The sequence below is a fragment of the Megascapheus bottae genome, chromosome 18, assembly GCF_031878675.1.
Source record: "Megascapheus bottae isolate mThoBot1 chromosome 18, mThoBot2.hap1, whole genome shotgun sequence".
NCBI lineage: Eukaryota > Metazoa > Chordata > Mammalia > Rodentia > Geomyidae > Megascapheus > Megascapheus bottae.
In genome coordinates, this window is record NC_143526.1 from 31,326,937 (window position 1) to 31,348,806 (window position 21,870).

Consider the following 21,870-nt stretch of genomic DNA (forward strand, 5'->3'; position numbering starts at 1 on the left):
GGAGAGCAAGTCACCAGAGAGGCTCAATAAGGTTTTAGAGAAATTCCTATCTATCACACACGGAATGGAGAGAGAGAGACAGACAGACAGACAGACAGACAGACAGAGACACAGACACACACCGCCACCACCACCACCACCACCACCACCACCACCACCACCACCATGTCTATTCTAGCTGCACCCTTCCTACAGAGTTCTTACAGGAGAGGAGGTCAGAGGTCACCTGTCACCCTGACCACTCCATCCAGGGCTGCTAGAAGAAAGAATTTCAACCCTACCCTCACGAGAAGGTCACAAACAGAGCTTGCAAACTCAACTATTTTTTTCCTAATGTGCTTCTCCATGTCCTCTTGTGCACCATGATGCTGGGGGAGGGGGCATTCCCGGCAGGTATTCCCCTAAGACTGTCACCCCAGAAATGCTGCTGCTGCTGCTGCTCTCCTGGTGGCTTTCCCTAGGGTTCTTCACGGTTTCTGCTGGGACTCCAGCAGTCAGGTGCCTCCTGCTCCCCAGAGCCGAAAGCTGCTCTGACATCTTGACACAGCAATCACACTCCTTCTGGGCTCTTCCAGCCTATAGAAAAGGCAAGCTCCAGAAGCCAAAACCTGGGTGCCCTGGGGGGCCCTAAGGCTTGTTGAGAAATGTGGGTTGACAGTCCCCCACGTGCAGACAGACGCCATGATGCGAATAAGCAGGTGCCGCAGCAGTGGGTGGCAATAGCTCTGCGAGAGGCAGGTGAGCTAAGGAGGAGCTGGGTCTCAGGAGAGAAGAGCAGCTCTGAGGATCCCCAGGCCACTGTAGGGGAGACGGCAGGAGATGAGAGGCTTGCAAGCGGAGATAGCACTGGACCCACAAAGATGAAGCCCTCTCAGTGGAGGAGGAAGAAAGAAAGATTAGGAGAGCCTCATCTTAGGCTTCACACCATCCCCTCTTCCCCAAACTCATTCCTCTTTTTTTTTTTTTTTTTTTTTTTGTGCATCAAGGCTAGCACACTTGAGCCACAGTGCCACTTCCAGTTTTCTGGGGGTTAATTGGAGATAAGAGTCTTATAGACTTTTGGTGCTGGGGCTGGCTTTGAACTGTGATCCTCAGATCTCAGACTCCCAAGTAGCTAGGATTACAGGTGTGAGCCACCAGCGCCCAGCTAAGTCCATGAGACTCTTATCTCCAATTAACCAACAGAAAACCAGAATTGGCGCTAGCCTGGAGCTGAAGAGCTCAGGGACAGTGCCCAGACCCAGAATTCAAGCCCCACAACAGGCAAAAAATATATATATATATATTATAAATATATAATAAAATATATAAATACATATATATATTTAAGTAAACAATAGCAGGCGCCAGACTGCGGTCTGCACAAGTTCCAGCTTTCAGTCTTCCTTGATCCAATTCACCTCCCTCCCCAGCCTGTCCGGTGTCCTGTCCTACCTGGGACACCACAGACTGACTGACTCCAGGGTGCTGTGTACCTTCCCGGCTCCTTCAGGGTTGGTAATGAAGACCTCATGAGTCTGCTCTCCCAGCAGTGCCTGGCACACAGGTGACCAAAGGCTTACTGGGTGCCCATGAGCTCTTTGTTTTCCTAAACTCCCCATCACTGGGCTCAACTCCCACAGGTGCCATATGGACTTCTCAAGAGGGACATGAGCGGTGGTAGCACAACTTCCCTTGGGGCCCTCGCAGAGGTCCCAGTTATGCCTTGTCGTGGTCTCTGGCACAAGCTGCCCACGGCAGATGGAAAAGTTGGGTAGGTCTCTTAGAAAACAGCATCTGCTTTTGCCAATTGCTATTCCAGTCTGAGGTGGAATCCAGTCAACAATGTGGGTCTCAGAAGTCTCTGTGGGTGGAGACCTCTGGCGACACAGTGCTTTCTCCTTGGCTCACACACTTGAAGAACAGTCAAATGAAGAGCCCTGGCTTCTGGGGTTCTCAACCCTCTGGGTCTGAGAAGACTCAAATGTGCCTTTCCCAGCAATCCACTGGCCAGTACTACGGGCCCTGTCTGCTCAAGAGCAGGTCTGTTTTTTTTTTTTTTCCTGCCTGCTGGAAGTGTGGTCACAAATACAGGTGAACAAGAGAGTAACGGAGAAGTGAGGCTTCTTCAGCTACAAGGGCCAGGCCCGTGAAGCAATGGTGTGATTCACAGACAGCCCAGGCTGGTGAGCTGTCGCAGTTGAGGCCTCTAGTAGCTACATGAATCACCCGGCTTGGGGTCTGAGGCCAGCTGTGCCGGCTGACTCATGAGGAGACCCTGGAAAAAGCTCCATGTTCCTCTTTCTGTCATCTAGCCCACTCATCTAGAAAGCATGCTTCCCCGTCAACAGAGGATATGGGGCAGGGGTCAGGGACGAGTTCTGAGTGAACTGGAGGAAGCCATGTGGAGTTCTCCTGGAAGAGTTGGTGTCGGATCGACCTGGGGAGCCAAAGATGAGGCCCTACAGTGGGAGGGGCTCACTTCACAGGAGTGCAGGAGTGGGGAGAAGCAGGGAGCACACTGTAGGAAATGAATTCATGAGTGGGTAGCCATGATATCCCAAGCTTGTATCCTCCAGGACTCTGAATTTAACACAGCTCTCAGTACAAGGAAGGAAACAAGGAATGAATCAATGAGTAAATGATGGCAGATGGCAGCTTTCTGAAAGCAGGAGGCTCCTCAGTGAGTCCCCTTGCACCCCTGCCCTGGCCTCTGGCCCCACTTCCTGGCTGGATAACAGAAGGTGCTCGTTCTCCAGCATGCGTGCTGTGGCCAGTCGGCATTCCCTCAGACGAGTCCAGCGCCCACCTCCTAGGGAGGACCCACTGTCCACAAGCCCCGTGTGCATGTGCGTTTGGGTGCTCACCTGCTTCCTCACATATTCCACCAACAACTCAAGCTGCCGAGGATCTTCACACTGCTGGTTGAAGAAGGTTCTCCAGAGGGCAGCGGCCAGCCCGCGGTCATCGGAGAGAATACCCTGGAACACAGAGCACAACTGGTCTCTAGGGGGTAGCGAAGAGCCATGGTGTAAACACTGGGGACGTTGCGAACAGGAAGGCAGAGAACTGGCTCAGAGGACCTCACTGGCTGCGAGGCGATGGGGAGCTCTGCGGTAGAGCGGAAGGGGTCTTACGAGCAGCTCACTTAACCCCTTTGTTTTTACAGAGAAAAAACCCGCGGCCCCAAGGGGGCCATCACTGCTGAGGTGAGGCAGAGCTAGGTCTCAAGTCCGACATGGCTTCCCAGGCACAGTTTGAGAGATGGTAGCTGCAGGGTTGTGCTGCTGTGCACAGGGCACGGCCACCACACTTGGTCCCCAGGTACAGATCTGCATGGCAGCTGGCCCTTTGGGAAAGTGGGCCAGGTGGTCAGGAGCATGGCCTAATGGTAAGAGTGCTTGCCTAGCATGCACGAAGCCCTCGGGGTGATTCCTTGGTACCACATACACATAAAAAGCCGAAGGTCCTGCGGTAGCTCACGTGGTAGAGCTCTAGCCTTGAGAAAGCCCAAGGACAGTGCTCAGCCCTCAGTTCAAGCTCCAGGACTGGCAAAAAAAAAAAAAAAGAGCCAGGTACCCTGCCTTCACCATCACCCATCTCTGGGCTGGTCACAACTGGCCCGCTCTCTCCCTTAGTAGAGAACAGGCTGTTCAGCAAGGTTGCCAAGAGCCATGGAGGGCCACCGAGGGCAAAGTTCAGGAACCTGCATGTGGATGCGTGTGCATGAATGCATGAGGGCACGTGTGTGTGTGTGTGTGTGTGTGTACTCCACACTGCTTCCCTGGGCACTGAGAACTCTGCTGGAAAGTCCAGGTATCACAAATGGCTAATTACAGCCATGTTCCATCTTAGACCCCTAGGGGAGGGAGGATGAGGGCAACTAAAGGAAAAGGCCCTGAGAAGTTGCTCTGTCTGGGTGCCAAGGAAGTGTGTGGACCAAAGTGCTGACTTGGAGCCAGAAACCTGGCCCAGGTCCTACTTCTGCACTGCCAAGTTCAATGGTGGTGGCTAAACCTGAGTCTCTAGTTTCTTAGCTATTACTGTTGAAAAGAAATGAAAACACTTGCTCTAAGTATTTTCAATACAGCTTCCTTGAAAGATAACACAGGCTGGGATAGCTCAATGGTAGAGCATATTTGAGGCCATGGATTTAATCCTCAACACCGAAAAATAAAAGCAAAGCACAGGATATTATTATTATTGTTGTTATTATTATTTTTGTGGATCATGGGGCTTGAACTCAGCCTGGGCGCTGTCCCTGAGCTCTTCAGCTCAAGGCTACTGCCCTATCCTTGAGCCAAGCCCCACTTCCGGTTTTCTAGAGGTTAACTGGAGATAAGAGTCTCAGGTCTTTTTGTGCTCAGGCTGGATTTGAATCTTGATCCTCAGATCTTAGCCTCCTGAGTAGCTAGGATTACAGGCGCGAACCACCTGGCAAAACACAGGATATTATAAAGGCATTTTTTTCTTTTTTCTTTTGCCAGTTCTGGGCTTGAGCTCAGGGCCTGAGCACTGTCTTTGGACTTTCTCAAGGCTAGAGCTCTACCACTTGAGCCTCAGCATCATTTCCAGCTTTTTTCTATGTATGTGGTTCCGAGGAATTGAACCCAGGTCTACGTGCATGCTAGGCAAACACTCTATCACTAGGCTAAACTCCCAGCCCCTATAAAGGCCTTTTCTGAAGTATGGTATGTTGGACAGGAGGACTAGTTTGGCCTGCAGCTATGGAGACAATCAAGGCAACAGCAGGATCTGGGAGCTAGACTACTTGACTTAAATGACAGCCCTGTCACTCCATGGCTGTGTTGCCCTTTAAAAGCCATTAGCCCATCCCAAGCATTGGTTTCTTAGGAGTTAAACAGCTGTGGGCATTAAGAAACAATGGCCATGACAGGTTCTTGGCAAACATCATAAAGGCCCCAGGGGTATGTATTGGGATGGTCTGGGCTATCAGGCACTGCAGCTTATGAGGTTTTGCTCCAAGGTCCACTGCCAAGAAGAGCCATGTCCAGAGCTGACAACTGGGTGGAGGATCATTCTACCTGCCCCAAGACACCCTCCACATGGCTCCATGGCTGAACACTGTCCTGGCACCATGGCTCAGTTGGGAAATCCTACTTCTTCTGGAAGATGGCAGCAGGAGCCAAGGACAAGTTCAGGCACATAACCATTCGCTAAGCTATTTGCTCACACAACAGCCTGCCTGTGTCTCAAGTGGCCTGGGCACAGGCCGAAGTGCTGTTGGCAATGATCCATACACGCAACATGGGAAGGATGTGGGGGGGTGGCTGCCATGAGGGTTTGAAGAATGAGCAGAAGCTGCGACAGGCAGAGCCTGACAGAAAATAGGCAGTGTCAGTGGTGGGCAAGAAGCCGGGGACAGAACAAAAGCTTGGCCACGAATGCCCAACTCACACTTTTTTTTTTTTCTTTTTCACAGTTTGAACTCTGAGCCTTATCCTCTCACTTGCCCTTTTCACCTAGGGTGCTTTACCATTTCAGCCACAACCCCACTTCTGGCTTTTTTGCTCAAAGTAGTAGAGCACTACTAGAGCTGAAGAGCTCAGGGACAGCGCCCAGGCCCAGAGTTCAAGCTCCATGACCACCCCACCCCCCTCACCCCCAAAAAAGAGGTAGATGAATATTGGTGGTGGGTATATGTGTATACAGGTGTTCATTATAGCATCATTCAACTTTTCTATATGTCTGAATTTTCCATAATAAAACGTTGGAGAGGGATGAAATCAATGCTGACAGATGAACGTAAAGAACTAAGTGAAATTATCCAGTTGCAAAAGAACAGATACTGTAAGTTTCCATTTTCATGAGGAGATAGAGGAATGGAAATTGCCAGAGGCTGGGGGAAGGAGGGAGTGAGGAATGTGTGTTCAACACACTCTAGATATATCACTCACTGAAACAAACAAGTTGAAAAATGCATGGTGTAAGTCTCCTTACCACAAAGGAGGAAAAAACTGATGGCTTGTCTGTATCCAGAAGGACATTTGATTAATTGTGAGTGAAGTTTTCTTCAGTGACAGGGAGTAGGGCAGGGAGGAAATGGACCTTTTATTTTCAATTTCAATCTGTTACACAGATTTATGAACTTGTATTTATTTATTATTATTATTTTGTTGGTCCCAGGGCACTGTCCCTGAACTTCTTTTGCTCAAGTCTAGTGTTTTACCACAGTGCCAATTCCAGTGTTCTGGTGATTAATTGAACATAAGAGTTTCTCAGGTTTTCCTGCCTGGGCTGGATCAGAACAGCAATTGTCAGATCTCAGCCTCTTGAGTAGTCCCTAGTATCTGATAGTTTTATGAACTTTTTTTTTTTGGCCAGTTCTAGGCTTGAGCTTAGGGCCTGAACACTGTCCTTGGGTTTTCTCAAGACTAGAACTCTACCACTTGTGCCACAGTACCACTTCCGGCTTTTTCTATGTATATGGTACCAAGAAATCAAACTCAGGTCTTCGTGGATACTAGGCAAGCACTATACCACTAGGCCAAATTCCTGGCCCAGTTTTTTTTTTTTTTGCTAGTCCTGGGCTTGGGCTCAGGGCCTGAGCACGGTCCCTGGATTTTTCTCAAGGCTAGGGCTCTACCACTTGAGCCACAGCACCACTTCTGGCTTTTTGCTATGTATGTGGTACCTAGGAATCAAACCCAGATCTCCGTGCACGCTAGGCAAGCACTCTACCACTAGGCCAAACTCCCAGCCCGTGGCCCAGTTTTATGAACTTTTTTTTTTTTGGCCAGTCCTGGGCCTGAGCACTGTCCTTGGGCTTTCCTCAAGGTTAGTGCTCTACCACTTGAGCCACAGCAGCACTTCTGGCTTTTTTCTATGTGGTACTGAGGAATCGAACCTGGGTCCTTGTGCATTGCGAGCACTCTACCACTAGGCCAAACTCCCAGCCCTCATTTTATAAACTTTTAAAACGAGCATGTATTGCTTTTATTGTTCTTGTTTCTGGAGCCAATACTAAAGCTTTTTTTTTTTTTTTTTTGGTGGGTCATGGGGCTTGAAGTTGGCATGGGCATTGTCCCTGAGCCCTTCAGCTCAAGGCTACCACCCTACTCTTGAGCCAAGCCCCACTTCCCATTTTCTAGAGGTTAATTGGAGACAAGAGTCTCAGGTGCCTGCTGGCTTAGAACCTTGATCCCCTTGATCCTCAGATCTCAGCCCTGAGTGGCTAGGATTACAGGATTACAGGCGTGAGCCACCATGCCTGCCAACACAAAGCTTTTTTTTTTTTTCTGCCAGGGCTGGGCTTGAGCTCAGGGCCTGAACACTGTCCTTGAGCTTCTTTTGCTCAAGGCTTCATGAATGCGAGGCAAACACTCTACCACTAAACCACATTCCCAGCCTATGCTTTTATAATATGTAAAAACAGTGTATACTACGTCCGCAGACTGTGCTAATGTATGTGCAGTTATGTCTCGCTCTGAGAGCTTCAAGGTCTAACATGAGATCTGCCTTGCTTTTGTTTCTCCATCTAGCACCCCGTAGGCACTCAACAAACATGAACATATTTTGTGGCATTCTCTTGTAAAAGCCCTGGAAAACCAGTCAATGAAGATGAAGAAATGAATACTAAACTGTAATGGCAGGAAATGATGATGGTCTTAGAAATTTTCCTCAGATCCTTTCATCAAAAGTCCTTGGGGATAGAGGCATGGCACAGAGGTAGAGTACGTTCCTAGCAAGTGTGAGGCCCCGAGTTCAAATCCCAGTATAGCCAAAGGCTTAGTTAATGATCTTACCTCATCATATCCCAAGATTGATGAATAGAAATTACTTGTCATAAGAAGCATATTCTTCTTCAAGATATAGGAATTAACCTACAAAAGAAATGACAAAAACAAAAGTATGAAATAAAGAAAAAACACAGAAAACTATGACCATAGGCTCTTAGTTGTCATAAGCTGTTGGAAGGACAAAGAGAAAGGGATGTTTAACAAGGCAACTTGCTGGTCCATTCTCAGTTCCCTCATGTATCAGTATTTTCCTTAATTTGCTACCTAAAATAGTTTGATGAACTGATCCCTTACCCATGTGCCTAGTTTTGTGCTAGATCCTTCTTACACAAAGCAGGAGAAATAGTATCTTGACTGGAGAAGCATATAGTCTGATATAGGAAACCAGCACTAAAAACAATGAAGCCAGGAGCTGGTGGATCATACTTGGAATTTTAGTTTACTCAAGAGGCTGATATCTGAGGATCAGGGGTCAAAGCCAGCCCCGGCAGGAAAGGTTGTGAGACTCTTTTTTTTTTGCCAGTCCTGGGCTTGAGCTCAGGGCCTGACCACTGTCCTTGGGCTTTCTCAAAGCCCAGTGCTCTACCACTTGAGCCACAGCACCACTTCTGGATTTTTCTATGTATGTGGTACCAAGAAGCAGAACCCAGGTCTTTGTGCATGCTAAGCAAGCACTACCACTAGGCGACACTCCCAGCTCAGGAGAATGATTTTGGATCACAAATCAAAAAAGTAAGGTGATTTTATCCTTAGGTTCATGATTGGTTTCTGAAGAACAGCACAAAAGGCAAAATGACTGGACTTAGTCAGAAAACCCAGGTTCAAGCCATGGTTCTTCTATGGACATTGGATTGCATCTTGACTGAGTCAAGCTGCATCTGTTTTCTTGTCTTCTCCAGGCCCTGCATGCAAGGGCTATTTTGGAGAGCCAATGAGTTAGTACTTATTCATTCATTAACTTAACAACATACCCTGAAAGCCTTGGTGAAGCGCAGAGTGTCCTGCAAATGCAGGAGTTATGAATAACACCTCCTGGTTTGCTTATATAAAATGAAAACCAGTTCCAATACTTTATAGTCATGGATAATTTTCAAAAATGAAGAGAGACTTGTGAAGCTCTAGGCTGGAAAATGTGAGATTGGTGGTACTTGGGAATGCAAACCATAACCTTTTCTGCCCACCTTCAACCCAGACCACACGAGCCACCCATTCTTTGTGTTCTCAGAGCTGGGTGTACACTGTTCCCTCTAGGTACACAGCACCATTTACAAAGTTCCAGTCAGCCTCTCCCACCTGTCTGAGAATTGCTCTAGTGTTATGGGAACCATGACTAATTAATATTAGCACCCCAACATCCTGGTGAAAGCCTGGCCCCAGGAAAAGGCAAAGACAGGCACACTGGTAACTAAGCCCCTATGGGGTACCACTGTCCAATGGCTCCACTTATTTTGATTTTGCCACTGATACCTCCTTATGTCTCAGAAATTCCAGACACAAATACTACCAAACATCTACATCAACTTCCAAATGGGCTGGGGTCAGAGTTCATTTCTTTTTTTTTTTTTTTTTTTTACCAGTCCTGGGCTTGTGCTCAGGGCCTGAGCACTGTCCTTGGACTTTCTCAAGGCTAGAGCTCTACCACTTGAGCCTCAGCACCACTTCTTTGTATCTGGTACTGAGGAATCAAATCAAGGCCTTCGTGCATGCTAGGCAAGCACTCTACCACTGGGCAAAACTCCTGGCCCGAGGATGACATTTCAGTTGTAAGTTTTTTTTTATTTGTTTTTTTTTTTTTTTTTTTTTTTTTTTTTTTTTTTGCCAGTCCTGGGCTTGAGCTCAGGGCCTGAGCACTGTCCTTGGACTTTCTCAAGGCTAGAGCTCTACCACTTGAGCCTCAGCACCACTTCTGGCTTTTTTCCTATGTACATGGTACCGAGGAATTGATCCCGGGTCTTCATGCATGCTAGGCAAGCACTCTACCACTAGGCCAAACTCCCAGCCCAAGGATGACATTTTAAATGGACCTCTTAATATTCATTTTAGGGTACTCCTTTCCTCCCATGCCAGTTGTCTTTCCAACTATGCAAGGGGACCAGAGCACAAAGGAACAATCCCAGGCCATTAGATACTATGGCGGGAGTGCTTCTCCTAGGAAATATTCACTCAATATGCCCAGCAAAGATAGCTTATCCACAAATACATTTTTTCTCCTTGGAGTGCACCTGTATCTTGGCTGGCTGCTGCCCAGGACATCTGGGTACAGGAGTGGAGCTCCTTGTTAGCAAGACTCTCCTGCCTCCTGGTCTTCTAACTCCAATGACCTATAAGCTGTCTCTTCCCTCTCACCTCTAGATGAGACATTGGCAAACTGCCACAGTGAAGAATGGTTCTCAGATATCATCACCCAGGCTGGATTAGAACATGAAAAGGACCCTTCCTGGAAGCTCCATCACTGCAGACACACGATCTGAAGGCAACAGGTGAGGGACAAGTGACAGCAGCTTCCTGAACTGCTGGACTCTTCCTGACCAGGCCCTTCTTAGCCCAGCAGTCAAGGGCAGCCTGGAGCTTCCCTGTGGGATTTTACTGCACACTTAGCCTTTGTTCACTAGTGTGCAGTTCCCTGTCCCCCAGGGCCAGGCCTCTCTGTGTGGAGTCCCCCAAACATGAATTCACAAATGCCCCAGCAGAAGAGAAACTCCTCCCGGACAGCACGAGGCTGCTTGCTTATTAAACTCATATCCTTTCCAAAATGCTTTGCTTTTTTATAAAAAGCCATACATACTACAGCACCACATGGGAAAAGGTTCCTTTTATATCAGTTACTCATATTTTCCCATTTATTTAAGCTATTAAAATTCATGCAGATATTTTATAAGCCATCAGGATTCGGTGACTGGTATTACTGAATGTTTAATAATAAACTAAACAGAAGAAATCAGAGGGTTAAATGATGACTGCAATTCCTGTAATGACTTAATTAAATTTTTATTGAGTACATAAACTATGACGTCATTCCTAGCCAACCACGACTCTGCTTTCCCAGCATGTCACAGGGCGGGAGCCCTCAATAGGAGGCTAGGTGAAATGAGCAGCAGGTCTCTGCTGCAATGGGGAGGGGAGCACGGCTCATGTAACACACTCAATAAATTATCCGTTCATTTTTAAACAAAGTCCATGAGTTATAATATATTTGCCATGCACTTTTTATGACATAATAAAAATGTTACCTTAAGGATTACTTAACACATACTACAAATGTTATAGAGAGGCAGGCACAAGGGGCAAAGAAAACAAACATGAGCAGGCCAGGGACGGATCCTGGAGTTTATGTCAGGGGGTGGGTAGGGAGCAGCATAGTATATTAAAAAGGGAATGTAAAAAACAGGGGTTGGGGGGAGGGATGCAAGAGTTCACGGTTCCTAATCAGCAGATTAATGAATGAGACAGGCTACAGGGAACACAAGCAAGAAGGAATCTTGCAAGGCACATTTTAAATTAATGGAGTATTCTCAGAAAGGAATATTAGCTTTTAAGAGACGCCAGTTCATTTGAGGCCAATTCACTGGCCTCTTTCCCTTTCCACTGTTGCAGCTCTTAAAGAGGTTTATGTGACTGTTTAATAGAGGAACCAGACTGTGGATATAGGGACTGATAGGAGATTGAGTTCTAACTTTTCTGTGAGCCCTAGAAGGTTCTTCAAGATGTATCCTTTGTTGATTTTCTTTCCTCATCTCTAGCTTCCCACCTTCACCTCACTAGTCAACCCTGTGCCATTTCCACAGCTGTGTAATGCTCTTATCTCTTTGTCACATATCTATTGGCTGCTGACGGACGGGATACTAACTCCTCCTGATCTTCTAAGACCGAGATCCCACATTACATTCTCCACAAAGCCTCTCTTCTCCCTAGTCCACAGGTGTCACAAAATTGATTCAAATCCAAAAACATGAGCTGGGCACTAGTGGTTCAAAATTATAATCCTAGCTATTTAGGAAGCTGAGACCTGGAGGATTAAGGTTTGAAGATAGTCCCAGGCAGAGAAGTCTGTGAGATACCATATTTAACCAGGAAAATGTCAGGCTAGAGGTATAGCTCAAGTAGTAGAGCATCAAGCACGAACAAGAAAATCAAGCAGGAGTGTGAGGCCTTGAATTTAAATCCTGATGCTGAGATTAAAAAAAAAAAAAGCCAGGTGCAGGTCATGTAATTTATTATTTGCCAAGTGCTAAGAATTGAGGCAAGAGCTTAATACATACTAGCTCAAAAAAAGAAATGGCTATTTTCATTTTAGAAAAAAGGAGCCAGATTACTGGTAGCTCATACCAACTTTAATTCTAGCTGCTCAGGATGCTGGGATCTGAGGTTCATGGTTCAAAGCCAGCTCAGGCAGAATTAACCATGAAAATGCTGGAAATGGAGCTGTGGCTCAAGTGGAATAGTGCTAGTCTTGGGGAAGGGACAGGGAGGGAAGCTCAGGCCCTTAGTTCAAGTCCCAGGACTGGCAGCAAAAGAAAAAAGAGAAAAGAAAAGGAAAACAATGTTTTAGAGTAGGGGTGAGGGGCTGCACTAATAGGAGGGAGAATGGAAGAAAGCTGGTACAGGAGAACACAGGAACTGAAGAGCCTGAGGTGGGGATGAGCTAGAGATGTAGCTCAGTAGTAGAATGCTTGCCTAGCATGTACAAAGACCCAGGTTCGATTCTTCAGTACCACATACACAGAAAAGCCAGAAGGGGTGCTGTGGCTCAAGTGGTAGAGCACCAGCCTTGAGGAAAACCCTAAGACAGTGCTCAGGCCCTGAGTTCACTCCCTAGGACTTGCAAAAAACAAAACAAAACCAATTCCTAGCACAACAAAAAAGCAAAAAATAAATCATTTCAATTTTTTTCTTTTTGCCAGTCCTGAGGCTTGAACTCAGCGCCTGAGCACTGTCCTTGAGTTTTCTCTTGAGCCACAATACCACTTCCAGCTTTTTCTATGTATGTGGTACTGCGGAATCGAACCCAGTGCTTCATGCATACTAGGCAAGCATTCTACCACTAGGCCACATTTCCGCCCCCCATTTCAAACTTTTAATGCAATAGGAAGCTTTGTATATGATATATTTTTTAAATGTTTTTATTTTTTTTAAATGGAAGCTGAAGTTAGCTATCCCAAAGAAACTGCACTGCATGTAAATTCCTGTTAGCAATGTTAAGCTGCCCTGTATCTTTCCTTCCTGAGGCCTACGTCTAAAACTCTCCTTTCCATTCTCTAAGTTTTAGTTTCCTTCTGATGAAACTGATTGCTTAAATTAGTTGAGTTCAGTCAGTCTCAGCTGTGAGGGCTCAATGTCTTCCATCACTTATCAATTCATTAGTTGACTAAGATTTGTTGAATGTTACTAAGAATCAGAACCAGTATTAAAAGCTTTTTATATGCTATTTCTATTTGGGGGGATGGGGAGGATCTAGAGAAAAGAGGGTAGAGTACTGAAATTTAAGCTTAGAACTTCATATTCACTAGACAGGAGCTCCATCACTTGAGCCATAACACCCTCCTCCCCAGCCCTTTTTGCTTTTGTTATTTTCTATACGGTCTCACATTTATGCTCAGGTTGGTGTGGGCCACAAGACTTCTATTTATACTTCCCAAGCAGCAAGGATAATAGGCATGTACCATCACACCCAGCTATTTTTCTTATTGTTGAAATGGGGACTCATTTTTTTGGGTGGACTGGTCTGAAACCACAACTCTTCCTATTTCTGTTCCCTGCCCCCTGCCCCCTAGCTGGGATTATAGGAATGGACAATTGTGCTTGACCCATATGTTACCTCTTTACCATAATACTAAAGGGGACATTACTGTCCTCATTTAATAGAAAAGGCATCACTTCATTCTTCTGTGGAGCTTTTTAGGTCTTCCTAAACTGGTGTGTTTTTCCTTCATGGAGGTTTTTACATTTCCACCAGGAATACTTACTGTACTATTTTAATGGTCTGTTTATAGGCTACTCCACCCACGCACACTACATTAGACTGTGAGCTCCTTGAAGGCAAAGGTAGCACACTGCTCAATACATATTAGAAGAATTAGTCAATGTGTTCTCATCATAATTAAGTCTCCAAGTATGGATGGCCACGTATTTCCATAAATTTCCAAAAGCTCCCAAGAACAAGAACTTGAGGAGAGGCTGAGTGAACCCATATACCTGCTGCTGTTTGCAGAGTTTTCAAGCATAACCCTATTCTAGGAGGTCTGATGTCTGAGGTTCACTTGCCTCTCAAATCTACCTCTTCCACTGAAACTAGTCTCCAGACTACCTCCTATTCTATCATGACCACTTTCTAGAGATCTAGGTTTGGAGCAAACATATTTGTGTATAAGTCTGACCATACAGAGACAGCTCCTATGGCTGTGAGAGTTACCCTAATTAGTTAACAGCCAACCATTCTCAGGAGTAATCAGGTTAAACATGAACTGGCCCCCCATTCTTATATGTTCTCAAACAAGGCCCTGGAAGTATAATGCAAAACATCCATACAATTAGCTTTCTTTTTATTTCTTTTTAATTTTTTTTGTATTTTTTAAAATGTTTTACTACAAATGAAAATCCAGATGTTATGAAAGAATGACTATGAAGCAGAAGGCACCCAGTGCAGGTTAACATTGGCTCACTGTGCAGGGGCACAGGACCATTCACAAAGGTCATCCATGGTGAGATGACTGACAGCAGTCATCTGCCATCTGAAATTTCACTGTAAAAACAAATTTAAGGGGGGTACTGGCTACTGATGAACTTTCAGCCAGGGAATATAGAAGACAAACCATTTACAGGTGCCTCAAATCTCCAGGAACACATAAGCAGCATGTTTGAACAAACTCTTTCTCCTGCTCCATAGTTTCCTTTGAAGGAAGAGGGTTTCTCCTCTTCGGACATGTCTGGCTTATCACTCATCTTGAATGGAGGCCTGGTGACTCCCACAAGGACCGTGGTGGAACAAGAATGCTTGCTGGCAACAGCAGGTCGGGTCACAATTAGCTATTTCTTTATCCTTCCAAATTGAAGTACACTGGTCTAACAAATAGTAAGTGCATGCAAGTTTTGGTCAGGCTTTGGTTTTCTGTTGTCAAACACAATATTTGGGAAGTGAAATGTTTAATTTATTAGTGATCATCAATGGTCAATTATCAAGATAGAACCAAACCTGAAATGTAAGCAAAAGAGAACTTTTAGGCCGGGTCCTGATAGCTCATGCCTGTAATCCTAACTACTCAGAATGCTGAGATCTGAGAATTGTAGTTCAAAGCCAGCCCAGGTAGAAAAGTCCCTGTGAGACCCTTATCTCCAATTAACAATTCAAAAACTGAAAGTGGAGCTGTGGCTCAAAGTGGTAGAGTGCTAGCCTTGAGCCTAGGAGCTCATGGACAGCACACAGGCCTTGAGTTCAAGTCGCACAACCACCAACCAAAAGCAAGGGGCGACGGGGGGTGGAGATTACATCCACACCTACAAGGATGATTATAATTCATAGTGCAGAGGAAAGTTGGAATACTCTTGAGTGAATGTAACACAGCATAGTCACTGTGGGAAAGTTTCTCAAAAGGTTAAACATAGAATTGGCCTATGACCTAGAAACACTACTCCTAAGTATATTTCCAAAAGAAATGTAACCAGGGAATGGAATAGATACTTATAAGGCTCACAGGAGCCTTATTCACAACAGCTAAAGTGTAGAAACAACCAAAGTGACCATTGAGAAATGAATGGATAAACAAAATATGTCTATATAATATTATTCAGCCATCAAAAGGCATGAAGTTTGACTTACTGCATGCTACCAAATAGATGGACTTTTTTTTTTTTGTAGCATTAGAGCTATAGTTTAAGTGATAGAGACCTAGCTTTAAGCTAGTTCAAGCTCCAGGACCAGCACAATCAAGAAAGAAGGGAAAAAGGGAGAGAATGAGAAAGGAAAGGGTTTTAAGCACAGGGAAGTTTCATGGACAGATTTTATTTTCAAAACTAAAGCTAGGGTCAGGAGTGTGGTCTGATGGTAGAGTGCTTGCCTAAGCATGCACGAAGTCCTGAGTTCGATTCTTCTGTACCACATACACAAAAATAGTTGGAAGTGGTGCTGTGGCTCCTGTGGTAGAAAATTAGCCTTGAGAAAGCTCAAGGACAGTGCCCAGACCCTGAATTCAGGCCCTAGAACTGGCAAAAAAAAAAAAAAAAAAAAAAAGTAACCCTAGTAGTTTAGACCCTAGAACTGAGGAAGGACCAGAGGCAGCAACTCCAAGAGGCTATGCAGTTGTCCACATGAGAGTCAGTACAGAAATCAGTGGAAGCTGCAACAGGATAAAGAGGAAGGAATGGGTTCCTAAGAAATGACAGACAGCCCGGGTGAACATATACATGTGAAAGAGAAATGGTGAAGTCATGACTTGCACTGAGTCAGAACTCACTGGGGGAAGCAAAAAGAAAATAAAAAAAGGTACTGAAAAAAGTACCACACTATATGCAGTCACACATGAATGACTTTGTGACCCTGGCAGCACTAAGTGTAGACAACCAGTCTTGCAGGGTTTGAGCAATCACTGTGCCCTTAATGTCTTCTAGATCGTGGTAATGGAAAATCTTACTTGGATAAGGTGTAATATGAGCAAGATGTGTATTTAGCTTGAGCTCAACAGGCATCACCGAGGGTGCACGGGTTCAGCAGCCAGGGTCTGGGCGCCTGTGCCCTCCTCTCCAGAATCTGGGCACTGCTTGTCAGCAGATGTCATTCCTCTGGGTCCTCTGCGTGCTACCTGCAGCCATGAGGTCTGATGAGTGGCAGTGAGAACGCGCTGACACACTCAGGCTTTCAGAGACATTCATAGGCTCCTAATTGCACCCTGGGTCTTGTGACTATATTTATGAGTGCACAAAGCTGCAGGCACAATTTTCCTTTTTTAATGATTTTTCTATTAAACATGAGCAGACTGGCTACAATGGAAAACTACAAGATGCTTGTTCCTTATCACTACTGGGCCACCTTAGATGTGCAAACAGGTGAAAACAGATAATCCACATTTTACAAAGTTCTTTGCTAGTGGAGCCAGGGCAAAGTCACTTGTCATGGATGCTAATTAAGGACCTATACAAACCAAGGAATATACAGGCATCGCTGAGGTCACACACCCCAGTGTCCTTTCCCACTCAGTGATCCTGAAGTACATACATATTACCTGAACGGCAACTTTCCCACAGGATCCAAAACCTAGCCCTTTGTCGTTCCTGGCCTCATCATCTTTGTTAGGAAAATGGAGGAAAAGGGAAAAGAAATAAGCTGGACTAGATCATCAACAGGTGGGGACTGTTTATTGCCAGTGAGGGGCACAGACCTTCCCACAGGTTTGAAGGCTGTGTGAGCGACTGGATTTTAGGGCTTACCAAGGAAGCAGAAAATTAAAAACAAAAATGGGTTATGGTCCTTTGGGGGCCCAGGAGAGGCCCACAGGGGAATGCTGCACCTGGTTTGAGGAGCTATTATCCCCTGGGGACCAAAGGTGGTATCCTTGGCCAGGCCCAGGCTGGAACCTGCCTGTGGACAAGCATGTGGTCAAGCCTAGTGCCTTGCTTGACCTGGGGGAATAAAGCAGGAATCCATCCTTCATATTCCATCTTTAGATGCATGAAAAGATTGGGCCCTTCAGTTATAGCCTTAAAAGAGGCGGTGTCGCAGGGTGCTCAGGTGCGATGGCTCACGCTGGTAATCCTAGTACTCAGGAGGCTGAGATCTGAGGATCAAGGTTCAAAGCCAGGGCACAAAAGACTGTGAGACTCTTATCTCCAATTAATCCCTAGAAAACAGGAAGTGGGGCTGTGGCTCCAGGGGTAGGATGGTAGCCTTGAGCTGAAGAGTTCAGGCCCCATGACCCACCAAAGAGGTGGTTTGGCCCCTATGAACCAAGTGTCAAGTGGCAAAGCTGGCTGGGCACAACAGGTCACACCAAAATCTACAGCCCAAACAATAAAGGAGACATCTCCCTTGTTTCTCATAAGCCACAAAATGTCTTTCACTGCCACATCTTTACTTAATGTTCAGAGCTGTAAAGATTCCAAAATACTGACTGCATGATAATTCAAGAAAAATGTCATTCTTTAAACCTCTTGATTTCTAAGACAGTCTTTTAAGACCCAAACTTTCCATTCAGTTGATAGCTTACCCTGAGAACTTATCCTGGGAATGGCTAGATCGGAACCCTTGTGTTCTACTACTATCCCTAAAAGGGAACTGCCAGTTGACTGTGAATTCTATCAGCAGTCCCAGCAACTCAGTTAACTCTCTTTTCTTGTCCTCTGTTTTCATTGAAATTTTTTGTTTGTTTGTTTATTTGTTTTGCGGGACTTGAACTCTGGGTCTGGGCCCTGTCTCTGAACTCTTCAGCTCAAGGCTACCGTCCAACCACTTGAGCAACAGGGCCACATCCGGTTTTCTGGTGGTTAAATGGAGATAAGAGTCTCACTGACTTTAGTGCCTGTGCCCAGGCTGGCTTTGAACCTTGATCCTCAGATCTCAGCCTCCTGAGTATCTAGGATTAAAGGTGTGAGCCACTGTGCCAGGCTTCTTTTTCTTTTTTTGTGTCAGCTGTGGGGCTTGAACTCTGGGCCTGGGTGCTGTCCCTGAGCTCTACAGCTCAAGGCTATTGCTCTAATACTTGAGCCATAGTACTACTTCCCTGAAATGTTTTTTTAGAGGGTATTTTATCCAAAGGAAGGAGAAAAACTCAGTTAAATGCTATGTCTATTAAAGACATCTCTTTGGTGGTCTGTATTCAAGTCCCAACAAAGAAACACAAAGAATCTAAGTAATATTTAGGCCCCAGGAGCCATTTTCCCCACTTTGTGACTCTGGAAAATACATCACACTGAGCCTCAACTGTACCATCAAAACTATGCCAGACACTGCTTTTCTTTTTCCATTAACAACAGAGGCAAAAATGTTTAACAGTAAATAATACAAACAACGGCAGTAAATATCTATCTAGCTTTACAGCACTGCTTAAAGAGCCCCCCCATACAATAACTCATTAACTCTCACAATGCTTTAGGGTAAGGTGGATAGTGCAGTTATCCTTCCCACTGTTATGCGGGGTCAGCTGACTCACAGATTAAAATCCCTTGGACAAGGCCACATGGCAAGGCCAGATCTGAGCTGCCTGGCTTTTGTGTCTACTCGCTCTTAACTGAGTCTGTGACCTGACTTGGAAAGGAGGTTCCAAATCCAAACCCAATTTCTCCTTCCCCCAACCCCTACATCCATCTGTTTAGAAGTATCACCTCTCCCTGGAGCATCTGGGATCTGCCTGCTTTCTTGCCCCTCCCTCTTAGCACAGCCTAGCCTTGGGAAAGCTTGTAGCAAAAACAAAAACAGAAACAAAAGAAAACTAGGTAAACTCTCTCTCTCTCTTTTTTTTTTGGGGGGGGGAGGGTCTTGGGGCTTGAACTCTGAGCCTGGGCACTGTCCCTGAACTCTTCAGCTCAAGGCTACCACCCTACCTCTAGAGCTACAGTCACCTTTTCTAGTGATTAATTGGATATAAGAGTCTCAGGGTCTTTAGTGTCACAGATCTCAGACGCCTGAGTAGCTAGGATTACAGGGGTGAGTCACTGCATCTGGAAAAACTGGGTAAACTTTTTTTTTTTTTTTTTTTTTTTTTGCCAGTTCTGGGCTTGAGCTCAAGACCTGAGCCCTGTCCTTGGACTTTTTCAAGGCTAGAGCTCTACCACTTGAGCCTCAGCACCACTTCCAGCTTTTTTCTATGTATGTGGTACCGAGGAATTGAACCCGGGTCTTCGTGCATGCTAGGCAAGCACTCTACCACTAGGCCAAACTCCCAGCCCCCAAAACTGGGTAAACTCTTATCTTAGTTGTTCATCACTTTAGTTTGGAAGTGAACCTGGGAAAGATTCAACTTCTTTTCTCTTCTTGGCATTAACTAGACTGTAAACTTTGTAGGGTCACTTCTTCCTGGCGTATTTTTACCAACCGCACTTTGGGATTAGCACATGGTAAGAGACAAAGATATTCTTTGAATAAATAAATGAATGAAACAATCTTTAATGGTGCCACACAAATGAATAATGCTGCTGGATCAAAGGGAAATATTCACACCTTCATCAAGTGGAAATTCAATACTAACCATAAACCAAGCACTGTTCCAGGAACTAAGAACCAGCAGCAGTGACCAAAAGACAGTTCCAGAAAACCGAGAAAGGACAATAAGCAAAGTAAGTAAATATATAGAATGATAAGGTGGTACAACATTTTATTGCTATTGCCTGAAAACTGCCATCTAAGGACCCAAATGAGCAGTGCCAGGTATGTTGTGTGGTTCATACATGTGGGAACAGGTTCGGAGCCTGCTGCTAGTGACTGAAAGGCCTTTGCAAAGACTCACTCAGTAACAGAACCAGTGTCATTTATTGGAAGTTTTACTATAAATTCCTGGAAGCTAGAACTACATTTTGTCCAATTCCTTCCCTCCCCCTACACACCATATTCCCAGTCAATGCCTTGCACGTGGCAGGCACTGAGTTCTTCATGGCAGTGCAGCATTTGGGATTGTGAGAGAAGCATACGCTCCAGGTTCTCACAGCCACTACTCTCTTCTGCTATGCTGGGCCAGACCCAGCAAGTCTTCCTTCCTACAGGGAGGGTCTTGGTTGGCAGGCAACTCACCTTAGGTTCCAAAGCACAGCAGATGATAACACCTTCTGTCTTTGAAAAAGAAGGAAAATAGATATAAATATCTGGCTCAAAATGCCCAAGGCAACTGGGTTCATTTGAAATCCAAGGGATTTTAGCAAAAGGGCAAGGAATAAGGCTGAGAAAAAAATGGAGTAGGAGATACTCAGACCACTGAATGCTCAATGGGAGTTATCTTTATTTTTTCAGTAACCACAAAGGAACCACAAAAGTATGCCGATTCTTAACCTCAACAGTTCAACTGCCCACAGCCTAGAAAAGGAACAACACACACTTTACACCTTTTATTATTCTAATAGAAATTTCTCTCCTGAGAGCAGAAAAGGTCAAAAGTCCAACACCCCAAATATATATCTTTATAAGTCATGAGCAAAGAAGCATTACAGCAGACAGTTATTTAAAAAAAAAAAAAAGTTACAGTGAACAGAGCAGAGTAGGAGGTGTTAGAAAACTCACTCCAAGTAATTTATTCACTAGGAACCACAAAGGGCTTTCCCAAGAACAGCAAAAACACCATTAATTTCTCCAATGCCCTTCCTTTCAAAGGGCTCCAAACACTTCACATGTTTCACTTTAACTTGTCCTCAAAGGCTCCAAAGTAAGAGGTTACCATTTCCCCAGGTACAGATGGAGAAACTAAAGCATCTGCCACCCTGTTCTGCCCAAGTCATCCTTATGAACTGAGCCAACATCAGCTCAATGCCTGCCATGGTCACCCAGGCCGTCCTGATCAGGAGACAGAAGAGGAAAGACACAATCCCAGCCCTCAAAAGGCCAGAATCTAGTGAGGTATCAACAGACACATCCCTTTATGCTTATGTGAAATGTCACTGAAAAGGTCTGTACACAACAACCTGAAAGCACCCTTTTATCACCAATATACCATACTTATGCTATTTATTATCACTCAATAATGTGAGCACTATAGAAAAAGTAATGGAGATAAAGAGATTTGCTTAGGATCTCAAGGTCATATTGTGGCCAAAGTGGGATTAGAACCAGGTTTATCTAGTTGCAAAGTCAATGTGATGGGAAGTGGCTGGGAAGTGGTTGTTTGGGAAATCAGGAGTTAGCCTCTGGATTCTGTGTGTGTGTGTGTGTGTGTGTGTGTGTGCGCGCGCGCATGTGTGCACATGCGGGTACTGGGGTTTAGACTCTATCTCACACTCATGCTGTGCTTGATTGCTCCTGGTTGGTGCTCTACCACTTGAACCAAGCCTCAATTTAGAATTTTGTGCATTAAATGGAGATGGTGCCTTGTGTACTTTTCTACCTGTGCTGGCTTCGAACCTCAATCTCGAGGTCTCAGCCTTCTGCGTACTGGTAGGATTACAGGTAAGAACTACTAGCACCCGACTGACCTCATTCTTGTAATGGACAGCAGGAATACACAGG

At 45.3% G+C, this 21,870-nt stretch overlaps 1 protein-coding gene across 3 annotated transcripts in view; it reads right to left on the reverse strand.

The window, feature by feature from the left end:
• Uqcc1 (ubiquinol-cytochrome c reductase complex assembly factor 1) overlaps nt 1-21,870 on the reverse strand; it is an 84,636-nt gene that overhangs the window by 1,622 nt on the left and 61,144 nt on the right. For 2 of the 3 annotated variants that reach the window (XM_090352236.1, XM_090352238.1), the window contains 2 exons: nt 7,746-7,823; nt 2,847-2,960 (listed from right to left, as the gene is read on the reverse strand). In XM_090352236.1, coding sequence (XP_090208362.1) covers nt 2,847-2,960; nt 7,746-7,823 — 192 coding nt within the window. Of the gene's footprint in view, nt 1-2,846; nt 2,961-7,745; nt 7,824-20,231; nt 20,488-21,870 lie in introns of those variants that run through there. The other variant, XM_090352237.1, reaches the window with a different exon arrangement.